We start from the raw sequence: 12,076 nt of genomic DNA on the forward strand, positions 1-12,076 counted from the left end.
GACGCTCGGAGCTTCAGGGGCCCCCGCCTCAGCCGGCCGGCGGGCTCCGCTCCCGCGGCGGGCGAGGAAGGGCCCGGCGCGGGGCCTCATGGGAACTGTAGTTCTCTGCGCTCCCGCCGGAGCGCCGCGGGGCGATGATTGCTCCCGGCGTGCTTCGCGCGCAGCGCCCGGCGGCGGGCCCGGGGCGGAGGCGGACAGACTACATTTCCCGATGTGCCCTGCGGCCGCCTCCAGGCGGGCGGGCGGCGGGTCCGCGCGGCGGTTGAATGCGGGCGGGCGGAGCGGCGCGATGGAGCTGTCGGCGCTCGTCAGGAAGCTGGGTAATGGCTCCTCTCCCTGCGGCCCCGCCGCCTGCGGGGCTGTGGGCAGCGGCAGCGTGCGGCCCGGCGCTGCTCCGCGGGAGCCCGGCCGCCCCTGCCCGGCCTCCGCCGCTCTTCTGCCTGCTGCTCTTCCACTCCGCTCCCCGTGGCAGGCGTGGAGGAGGCGGTGGCGCTCCCCTAGGGGGGCGTGCTTCCATTAGGAAATGCCAAAGGCTTCCCCTTCAGACACGGTGCCTTTCGGTTCAGTGGGCTTGGGTAGATTTTTGTCCGGTTGGTGAGTCCGAGGCAGCTTTCCGTACCCACAACACACTCTGCTCGAGGTTCCGGCACCAGGTTGTATCAGTAGTGGCGCGTTTGGCACCGGATTATATCAGTATATCTCATAATGTCTCACCGCTTTATAATCATGCAAACACACTTGATTAGGTTATTGCTGGTGAGTGTAATCGTATTTGTCTTCCTGGTAGGCATAATACTGGAAGTTTATAAGCCGGCTTTTTTTCACTGCATCTCTGGCAGTGTTTTGTTTCTCCAAATAAGAAAAAAGTTATGTTAAATAATTTTATGGGTTTCTTAATCCCCTTTTTTTGGGCAGGTCATGAACTGACAGAGATAAGAGAGCGATCTTTGAAGACTATTCTATTTAAACTGGACCACAACTTGATTTCCTATGCTGACTTGGTCCACGAAAAAGCACTTTTTCGTAACCTTTTGGAGTGGTTCAATTTCCCAGTCGTACCAATAAAAGAAGAAGTATTAAATTTTGTGAACAGTTTGATCAAGGTATGACATACTAACATTCGTTTATTTTAAAACTATATGTTTTTATAATGCTGAAGTTAAGTATTGCACCAGCTGGATATTACTTGATTTTGTAGCTCCATGTAACAAGATTTTTAGAGTGTTTTACAAAGACAGGAATAATAAAGCCACTGTGTTTAGACCAGAATTAAAACAATTTCAGTGACTTCAAAAGGTCAGAGAGATAGCCGAGAAAAATAGTATTTTCTGAGTTTCTACTTTAGTTTCTCTGCTTCTTCAGTTTCTCATTTAGTGCTTCATTTTTAACGTGGAGCATTATTTGCTGTTAAGCATTTGCATTGTTCCTGGAAAGCAAAGGTTTGAACATTGTTGCAACTAATTTGAGGAAATGTTACAGAAATTTCATCTAGCTCAGATTTTTACATTCTTGTGTTCTAATCACTAAACTGTAACTATGCAGAGTTAAAAAACAACCCATCCTTAATACTGATGGATGGATGTCATGTCAACCCCAACCCCACACAGCTGCTCGCTCAGTGGGACTGGGGAGGGAATCGGATTGGTAAAAAGGAGAAGACTCATGGGTTGAGACAAAGGCAGTTTCATAGGAAAAGCAAAAGCTGCATGCACGAGCAAAGCAAAACAAGGGATTAATTCACCTCTTCCCATGGGCAGGTGTCCAGCCATTTCCATGAGAGCGCAGCACCCTCACACGTAGTGGTGGCTTGAGAAGACAAATGCCATCACTCCCAATGTCTCCCAGTTCCTCTTTGTTTCACCTCCTTTATTGATTCAGCATGCTGTTGGAACTAGATGAGCTTTAAGGTCTCTTGCAACCCGGCCTTTTTGTGATTCTGTGATATGGAATATTCCTCTGATCAGCTGGGGTTACCAGTCCTGGCTGTGTCTCTTCCCAACCTCCCAGGTACTGCTAGATCCCTTTTCAGGATAGCAGAAAAGCCTTTGGTTCTGTGTAGGTCCTGCTTAGTAACAAAAATATCTGAACTTTGTGTTCAGTACAAATCCAAAACACATCCCCATGCCAGCTACTGGGACGAAAATGAACTAACTTTACCTCAGCACAATGGTCTAAATGAATAAAGGCAAAATATTACTTAAGAATTTAAGTTCTTTTCCTTCTTCCCCCTGCTGCTCTCTCTTCCCTGCTCCCATCCAAAGACCTTGAGACTCTTCAAACTAACTTTGTCAGTTATTTGTCTTAATATAGCATCCACCTGCTGCTCAGAAAATGATTGGAATTGGTGCAGTGGAATTCTTCTCTCAGCTTCGCTCTGACGTGGATCCAAACTTGCAGGCCATAATTGATGGGATTGTGGATGGACTGTTCTTTCTTCCTTCTGAACTCCCTTCTAGTTCTTCAGTATGTTATCAAGCTCAGTCTCAGCCTTCAGTAGATCAATCAGGTAAAATTACGTATTTTAAACTGTAATTTATTTTATATTAAAATAAAGCAAATGAAAAGGCTATTGAGAAGCTGATGTTTTCATGTATAGTAGGCAAATTATTCCTGAGAAATCAGTGAAGTGTGTGCTAATCAGATTTTGCCAGAGACAGTGTGACCTTAGCTAAATCAGCTGGTGGCATTCCTGTAATGGAATTCCCTATCAATTTCCTCGATGTATAATATCTGTTTTCTGTAATGTACAAAGAGCATGACATGACATAACTTGCAAGGAAAGCTTTATGGCAGCAAGTGTGTAGCAACTTCCAATAAATCTGTAATTTAGCCAGTATGCTTTGCTGCTGTGCTTTGTATAGTAGGCTTTAGTTTGGAAACCAATTCAAATCCTATGAGAAAAATATGGAAAAGAAAAAAACAGTAGTTAATCCTAATAGAATGATTTTTGAGACTATAGTAGTTGTATGCACTATCTAATTAGTATTGGATAAGTATTTGTCATAGAAAAATACATAAACTTTCTTAAAAATGTCACATTATGTGTGGAGTGCTATTGCTTGCATCTGTTACCTAGCTCATTATGTCTGTTGCAATGATTTACATTTCCTCCTAGATGCAATCTAACCCATTTAGTTCTCCTCTTCTGCCTTAAAAAAATTAGAACAGAATTTGGAGGAGAAAATTACATATTATGTTACATTACCTCGTGCTCATTGTGGGAAAGACATTGCAGTTACACAGTGCATGTAGCAGTAGTGACCACAGCTCTGTCATTCATACTGTGTAGTCACAGAGATAAAAGTAATTTTTTGGTGGTTTCAGCCACCTTTCTAATACTTGGAGATTTAGTTCACTAGAAATATGTGCCTGATGGTTAATTTTTAATTTCTATTTTCCTTCCTGTGCCCATATATGGGCATATTTTTACCTAATGTTTCTACTGTACGGAGAAGAATAACCTTCTGTATGTTCATTCTTAAATTATATTTTTCTGAAACTATTCAGTTGAGGTTATTTATACTGTAAATTGTATGCAAGTGTGGATGGAATAATCCTAATGCTTCCTAACAGGACTGTTTGTATTTTTCTTTCTGCTACTGGAAAAAATTGTAAACTAATAACCTGGCATTATCTAGTTTGATCCTTTGGACCAAGTATTATGGTCTGGAGAGGTTGCTTTTAGTGTTAACATTTCTTGTGTATATTTTTATACAGTTTGTATATGAATGACATCTAGCAACATACATATATACAAGAGGGGAACTTTTCAGGTGACCTCAGAAGACAGCAGTTTGGTAGAAAAAAGTTTTAAGTAATTAATTTGAAAAGTTAATTTTATTATTACAGATGTAGATTAAAAGAAAACCATTTATTTGGCTGACAGTCCTCCATCAGGCAATACATTTTGTGTAGCTGGTTTTGCTATTGTTTGTATGGTATGCAAGTTAGTGTAAAAAAAATGGAGAAAAATGCACCCTTTACAGTTGCAGAATATGACTATAAAAAAAATAAACATTGACACACTCTTTTTTACTTCGTTTTTCTGATCATCTGAGGCTATTTTAACGTATTAAGGAAACTGATTTAAAACTCAAGGGCAAGAGGGAAGAAGTTAAGGAGAAGCACAAAAATAAATTGAGCTTTTCTTTTCTGTGCATGTGCATTTTTTTAACTTACCCCTTTTTTTTATTTTAGTTCTGCCTCAGGAGGAATTATTCACTGGATATTTTTGTCAAAGTAGAAGTCATCTGCCGCAGTTAGAAATATCTCCCAAAAGAACAGTTGGTATGTGTAGTTATAAAAGAATATGTTAATTACAGAAAGAGCTTAGAGTTGTAATTTAGTTGGAATTCCATTACAAATGTGGATAGCAAAATTGGCTCTTCTTTTTCCTTTTGTTATTCTGTGAAAGCTAACACCACAGAAGCCACAATTATAATGCTTATAAAAATGACAGTCATCTTAATAGATATTTCTCTTTTCTAGTAAATAGTGTAACTCTTTGGAATCTCTAAAGTACATTAGAAAGTGCTGCAATTTAAAAAATTATTTAAATTGCCAGTATTTTCCAGATGATCTGTGTTTCATAAACAGAAGTTGTTTAAAGAATGAAGTACCTTTTATTTCAACAAAACTTAGTTTGAAGTATCTTTCTACTTTTTAGACAATTGGTTTAGGTGCCAGGGGAATCTTTGCTTGGTACTTAAATGAAAACCAGTGTTATGCTTTGTTTTGTTTTTTTTTGTCAAATTATACAAAGTGTTTCACTGACAAGCACAGATCTATAATATTTTGGCAAGTCTTTGCCTGTAGCAGTTCACAGGAAAGTGTCTTATTTAAAATACAGTATGAATCTGAGATCTAAATTTTAAAATACGACTTTCCAGTTACTGTAGGCAGATCACCAGTTGCATTTTTAGTAATCAACTGTTCTAGGAATTGCACAATAATTTTTATGAATTTTTAAGTTAAAAATAGCTTTAAAGTTATTTTCATTACAAATTTATTATGTGTCATAATTTTGTAAGAACAATAATTTCTACTGCTTTAAGAGTAAAACCATGAGGTGAATTTTCCATTTTTAGAGATCATACTAATGGATAAAATATTCTTTAGTAGCAGATAAAAATTAAAATTTGTTTAAAAGCATGATGTGACAGATTGAGTATTCTTCCACTAATGCTGTGTTTGTTATTTCCTAAAGCTTTCTTCAATAAACATATTTCATTTGGATTTGGTATGACCTTAGTGATGATTTGGTATTGCTGAAGACTCACATTAAAAGCATTTGAATTTTTGCAAGCCTATATTTACTAAAAGATATTTCTGTATAAGATAGTATATTGTTTATATGTTTTTTACTTTGCCTTGGATGTATACAACATAATATTTCTATAAAATGTATTTCAAGACATCCGCTCTGTTGTTGTTTTTTTTTGCAGTGAAATGCCTGAAATTTTCCACATTTCCTTGGCTAACTCTGACTTCAACAGATAGACATGTTCTTTCATCAAATGAGAGGTGCAGTAATAGAAACATTACAATTTCCTTGTAGTTTTTCTTTTCTATGAATAGCAGCTGTAAATTTCTGTCCTTCTGCATCATGAGGTTGTTCCTGTAAATAACCCAATGAGCTAATTTTTGATAAGTGGTTGTAAAAACTGGGCTGAAGCTGGGCAGTGCCACTCTCCATTTTTTGTGTTTAAATCAGGGTGTATTTGGGTCTTTTGTTCATGACACTTCAGCCTGTGCTTTAAATTTCTTAAGTGGATCAAAGATTTTTTTCAGCTAATAATAGAATAGGCTGGAAAAAAATCATTATTTGCTTTACTCCCATGACCAGCTGGTAGGAAAATCCCTACTTTCAGTAGTAGCTTAACTAAGTTTAGGCCACTAAGTTTAGGTACAGAGCCCTATCCAGGCATTGAGTCATTCAAACTGTCTTCCTGCAGTGACGTTTTGCTGTTTTTTTAAATTTAGAAAAAGTGTTTGAAGTGCCCCAAGGGAGTATTCTGTAGTTGGGATTCCTTATGAATTGTCACAGAGCTCTGATAGATTTCTAGCATAGTTGTTTTTTGGTTTTTTTTTTGTTTTTTGGGGTTTTTTAGTGTTTGTTTGTTTTTTTCCTTTTTAAAGATTTCTGAAGCTGGAGAACCTGTTTAATATTTAATTTCCTTTATGTCAGAGTATAGAAAAGGAACACAGATTTGTAACACTGGACTTATTTGATTTTTGATTTGATATGACAATAGAATTACAGGGATATTTTTCTTTAGATTCTTCAGTGTTGTGATTATAACTTTCTTGTAAAGACTTGATCAGGCTAATAATTACTGGTTGGTTTTCTTTTCATTTTAACACATATTTAAATGAACTTTTAGCTCTTTGGGAAGTAACAACCAAAGTTTAATTTGGAGTACCTGTGAGCTTCTTCAGGATGTGATTATGCAAGATTTTCCTGCAGAGATCTTCCTTCAAAGACCAAAGATTGTACAGGTAAGAATTCACCTAAAGTTTAAAGATTATAGTAGTATAAGCTTTGCTATTGGATGAATTGATGCAAATGATTCAATTTGGTTTTAAATTGAGTAGTTAAACAGAAGTACCTTTATGCTAACTCCAGGTGCCATAGGAAAGGGGACATTGGCTGTATATCCTGGTTTTAAAGTTTTTTGCTTGTAACAACGTACGTTGCTACTCAATAATGAAGTTCATTCTGAACTACTTTGTTTCTTCTGGATAAGATAAATTTGTGTGGTTGTTGTCTGCACACCCTCTAATGGGCTCCCATAATGAAAGTAGTGACTTTATGGGAAATACAATGTGAAACTTGTCTCCTTCCTTAGGCATGATAGTCTTGCATTCAGTCATAAAACAGTAGTTGAGCCTATTCTTTGCTGTGATTTTGAAAAACACTTGGAAATGTTTTTGAACTATATTTAGTGCAAGATTTGCTGGCATGGTTGTTCATGAAGGTGGTTAATGTTCAGGTCTCATTGTTGGTGGTTTTGTCTTTGCAGAGTCTTTTGTCTCTTCTAAACCTGGCTTTTGGAGGAGACGGAAGACACCAGTTGGCTTTGCAGGCTGTGTCATGCTTGCAACAGCTCTGCATCTTCTTGAGAAACAGACTTAACTTCCATAGAGATCCAAGTTTTAATTCCTCAGAGCATGGTAGGTATTTTTAAGTATGTGAGATACTGTTGTTTTTACTACACATAAAATTGTCTAAAATGACGGAAAAAAAACAAAACCTGAACGTTATAGAAAATGTAATCTTGTGAAACTGTTTTGCTAAAGGAATGGTGTTCAGTACTATAAATGTTAATTAAAAACTTTGAATACTTGCATCATTTTAATTTACTAATTCAGTTTTACTTTTCTGTGATTTCCCATTCATCAACTTCTCCCAATATCCAATTGTCTCTATGTCAGTAGGGAAGGGATTTTTAACTAAAACTAAATTAAATATGTAAAATAAAAGTGGGCAAAGTTTCAGAAAAGCTTTCAAACTATTAGTAGTTGACAATGTAGTTATTAATTTCATGGGATATGTGAACTTTTTTTTTTATGCTGATAGCTAAAAATAGTTCTATCATTGTTTTGAAGTCATGAGGGCTGCTTCACAATGTTCTTAATACTTAAATGTTGTGGCTTTAATGGTGTAGATTACTTATGATGGTTTCTTGTTTCCATCTTGTCACCTGAATTGAATCAAAACTTTGTTTCTGTAAATTTGTAGTCTGGTTCCCTTCATAAGATTGCCACTATATTTGGTGTCTTAATAAATGGTACTGGCTGCTAATTCAGTTATAACATCACCAAGTCCAATAGCCTTACCCAGACACTGTGTTTCTATTTTTACAATTCCAAATTTGTAGTTCTGTTGGAATCCTCAGTGGTTTTTGCCTTGGAATTTGGCTTCCAAACTCTGCTACTTGCCAGTGATCAGTTGTTCTAGGTCATCAGTATTTACGTGTTTTTTTGCCATATCCTACCTTAGTTACTTTTGCTGTTTACTATGTAGTATCTTTCAGAATAATGGCTACTTCTAAGGGAAAATATATTCTTTGTGTTGCATAAAGGCACAGCTTCCCAGAATTCATCTATATCTTACTGTCAAGAAGCAAGAGGTGCTCCTCGTTCTCAGAATCCATCACCTGGGGGTAGTAGTCCTCGGCCCTCTGTAATTGGACGGACAGTTCAGCGTCCTAGAGGAGATGGTCAAGATTGGGATGCAGTATCTTCTAGGTGAATGAAACAAAAAATAATTTATACCTCAGTTAAAAACATTTTAATATAGGATTATATTATCAGCTCCTTGTCAGTGTGTGGATTGATGCAATGTCTTTGGTCACTTGTGAAGGTTCAAACCATGTTTATGAATTAAACCATTCTTAAAGTGGTGTTCAGAATACTTAAAATCATTGCTACATTTTGTACCCAACTATCATTTTAAACAAAGTCTCTTCCTTTTAATTGTTATTGCTTATGTGCATGTATTTGTAAGATGCAGAAAAGCATTTATTCAGTCTATTTCTGGAAAGTCAGGGATTTTTCTTTTTTTCAGCAGATGACCTCATAAGTTCTTTTAAGTGGAATGGCCATCCTGTAGGTAACAGTATATAGTATTGTCAAAAATGCTATGCTGCATAAAGATTTCTATTGAAGTCTTTAAAATTTGTTGTTAAATGTGACAACAAATTTGAGTTCTATGACATGTAAATATTTGAATCTTATATGAAATTATAAATTGTCTGTATACCCTCCAAATGTAGAGGTTTTTGTGTGTGGTTTTGTTGCTTGTCTTGACACAACTTAAAGCTTCTGTTCAAGTACCAATGTCTTCTAGTATGTGGGATTTTAAAAGTCCTTGTAAATCTCTACTGTGTGCTTGTTAGTAGCTTTTTTGAGTCTCTGTGATGTGTGGGCTTAGGGATTGAGTACCTCCTAGGTATTCAAATAGATTGTAATGAGAATAGCTCAATTGTAAATACATCTTGACAGTCATATTAAAAACTTATTTAAGTGTAATATATTAATTTTTAGCATGTAACTAATATGGCACTATCAAAGAATTCCAGGCTTTATGTGTTCTGGGCCCTGGCCATTTTCCAGAGCTGAACAGTTAACAGTGTAATAGCAGCTGGTGTATATTGTGCAAGAGAATGATGGCCTGGCTGTCAGTCTAGAAATGAAAGCTGCATAAGAATAAGTACCAGTTCAGGCAGTGATGAGACTTCTAGAAACCAGGGAGTGCTAATGGGGTCAGTTTATGAGCTGTTCATGACTGCACACCTTTATCTTGCATCCTGTGTGCTGCTGTACACCTGCTCACTGTCCATGAATCTTTTCTTACAAAAATATAATTTAACTCAGAGGTAGCATAAAGAACAACGTGGTGTTGAATAGAAGGTGTGATAGAGGGAAATGACAGTTGTGTTGCTCTGACATTTCTGATTTTGATAAGGAAGAGCTGCTTTGAGTGAATCTTGTCTTTTTCTACACAAATTTAATGTAAATTTGTTTATTGCTATTCTATATGTAACTCTTCTTTTCCTTCTTCTTTAATCTTGAGATTCTTCAATCTATCTGTTTGTCTGTTTCAATTTCTGCCTGGAAACTTAACCTTTCCTCTTCTGAATTGTTTTTATGATTGATACCTCTCCTTCCTTTTCCCCTGGTAAGTATAGAAAAACCCCAACTACTTATTGGTGAACTCTTCTATGTAACACATAATGTAACACAGTCATGCCACAATTCAGTTTCTTCGGCTAATTTAATTATAAAAAAGGGAACCAATCAAAACCCAGTTATAAGTCATACAGGTTTTTAAAGCAAATCAAGATTGCTAAACATTGTTTGGGATAAGAAAACATAAAAATTATGTTCTGATTTTTATGAATTATAATGCTTACAGTAGAATTAGGTTATTATTGAAAACAGTTGAAAACTAATACAGTTATGAACTATATATTGCTCATAATTTATGAACCATATCTACTATATTTAATGATGTATTCATGTATCACAGATAAAATATTTAATAATTAAAGATACATCTATAATTTAATAACATTCTTTATACTTTGTAATATATATTTGGTTACATTTAAAGCTTTCTTGGACAAGGGAATAGTTCCTGTTTTATAGTGGACAAGGTAGTCCTAAGGAGTGAACATAGCTCATGCTTCTTAATTTTCTTCTAAGGATTTTTGTGGCTAGCTATATAGAATGGTTTTAATACAGTAAGTATAATTCAGGCTGAAATTTGATTTAGTAAATGGTCTTGCTTCAAGCAACTGATAAATTTTGTTCATAAAAAAAAAAAAGAATTTCCAATCAACTGATATTTCTCATACAGTATTGTATTCATTGCATGTGCAATGTTTCTTACAGTACACAGTGCTAAGTGATTTAGATGATGAGTGCTGAGACATCAGGCATTCACTTGTGATGTACCTGTTCTGACATTTAAAAAAAAACAACCAACCAAAATCCCCCTCTTCCTGCAACACTGGTAGATAGCAGAGAAAGATTGGGATGGGAGGAGGGATATGTTTAAGACAGGAGTCCTGAAAATACTTGATGCTATTTTTAACATCTGTACATATGTGTTTTCTCTTTGCAGGAGCTAACTATGTTGCTTTATTGAAAATTTTTGTTTGCTTTTTGTTTTAAGTGGAAACAGTACTCAAGCAAATGCACACTCCAGAATCTCTCTGCATTCCCCATTTGACGCAGGACATATTGACCTACCAGATACTGAAAATGAGGACACTTTGGAATTACAGATGAAGCAGCTTAGCCTTCCTCAGTTCTGTGTTTCCATCTTGGAAAATGCAATACCTCTACTAAGAACAGGTGAGAAAGTTTTGAGTTAAATACTTAACTTATATATCTTTCCCATCCTTAATACAAGATACTCTAAAGAATAGTTAGTCAATGAGGTGAGTACCTCAAATAAATAAGATACAGATGATTACTGATGTATTGTGGCTAGTTGCAACAGATCTTTTCTAGGCACTTTGTTCAGGTTACAAAACTTGAATCTTCTGATTGATTTTCAGAATTGCTGCAGAAATTTTAAGTGCTTTTTACGGACAGTGGCAGGAAGTGAGTGTATGGTAGAAAAATGGTGTGGCAGGATAAAATGTCCTTCAGGAAGATGAAAAAATAACCACTCTTAACCAAAGATGTTCTCTAAAGGATCTCTTTAAGCATAGAGTTTTCCTCCTGTTCAAGAAATAATAAACGAAAATTCTTGTGAAAGGCTTATTTTTGTTCTGACAAATGCAGTTAGAAATGGTTTAAGGAACATAAGTATGATAGTCTAATTGCAAATGTTAATTTACAGAGGTTCTAAATTAACAAGCCCTTTTGGAGGATAGTCTTTTTGCTCTTAGGCTGTCTAAAATGGTATTTGGCTGTAAAATGTAATGCAATTCAAAACAGGTATTGGTAATTGTCAGAGTTTCAAGTGCAGGAGCTGGAAATGTACATCTATCTATGACTAGGATACTAGAAGTTAGAGACTTCAACTCAAAAATTCTATGAAATGTGTATGAAAATTATTCAGATTTTTTTTTGTTATAAAACAACTAAAATGAATTAAAGTGTTTTTTTTTTTTTTTCTTTTTCAGAATAGTGGTATTTAAATATTAATTAGTCACAAGCATGTTCATGACTTCTAGCATCTTTTATTTATAATGTAAAATTGCAAGAAGTGTATTTTCTATCTTTTCCATTTCTGGTGCCTGTCACTTCAAATCTGCAGAGTTAAAAGACAGTTTTTCCTATGTTTCAAGGTTCTTTCTTTCAGATGGACCTGTCTTTGACTCTTCCCCTTAGGTTTTTTATGCTTTTTAAACTCTCCTTGGTGATATTTCTTCATTCTTCCACTGTGGTGTGATGAGACACAGATTGTAAGGAAACTAATATTTTTATCCTGTTCCTGTTGATCTGAAAGCCTGTGATCTGACGGCACACTGTGAGACAGTGTGATATTGTGAGACAGTAACACACAGTTTCTCATGTGGTTATATTTTGGGTTGTTATCTTTAGTAAAATCAACAGG

The 12,076-nt window shown here is 36.1% G+C and overlaps 1 protein-coding gene across 4 annotated transcripts in view; it reads left to right on the forward strand.

The window, feature by feature from the left end:
• Window positions 1-227: 227 nt before the first annotated feature.
• The window catches only part of RTTN (rotatin), a 78,379-nt gene continuing 66,530 nt past the window's right edge, over window positions 228-12,076 (forward strand). For 3 of the 4 annotated variants that reach the window (XM_015619250.2, XM_015619252.2, XM_015619251.2), the window contains exons 1-9: window positions 228-320; window positions 916-1,103; window positions 2,311-2,506; window positions 4,198-4,287; window positions 5,445-5,523; window positions 6,384-6,498; window positions 7,023-7,173; window positions 8,085-8,250; window positions 10,682-10,863. In XM_015619250.2, the coding sequence (XP_015474736.1) occupies window positions 290-320; window positions 916-1,103; window positions 2,311-2,506; window positions 4,198-4,287; window positions 5,445-5,523; window positions 6,384-6,498; window positions 7,023-7,173; window positions 8,085-8,250; window positions 10,682-10,863 (1,198 nt within the window). In that variant the 5' untranslated portion in view covers window positions 228-289. Of the gene's footprint in view, window positions 321-915; window positions 1,104-2,310; window positions 2,507-4,197; window positions 4,288-5,444; window positions 5,524-6,383; window positions 6,499-7,022; window positions 7,174-8,084; window positions 8,251-9,186; window positions 9,683-10,681; window positions 10,864-12,076 lie in introns of those variants that run through there. The other variant, XM_033512193.1, reaches the window with a different exon arrangement.

The sequence above is a fragment of the Parus major genome, chromosome 2, assembly GCF_001522545.3.
Source record: "Parus major isolate Abel chromosome 2, Parus_major1.1, whole genome shotgun sequence".
Lineage (NCBI taxonomy): Eukaryota > Metazoa > Chordata > Aves > Passeriformes > Paridae > Parus > Parus major.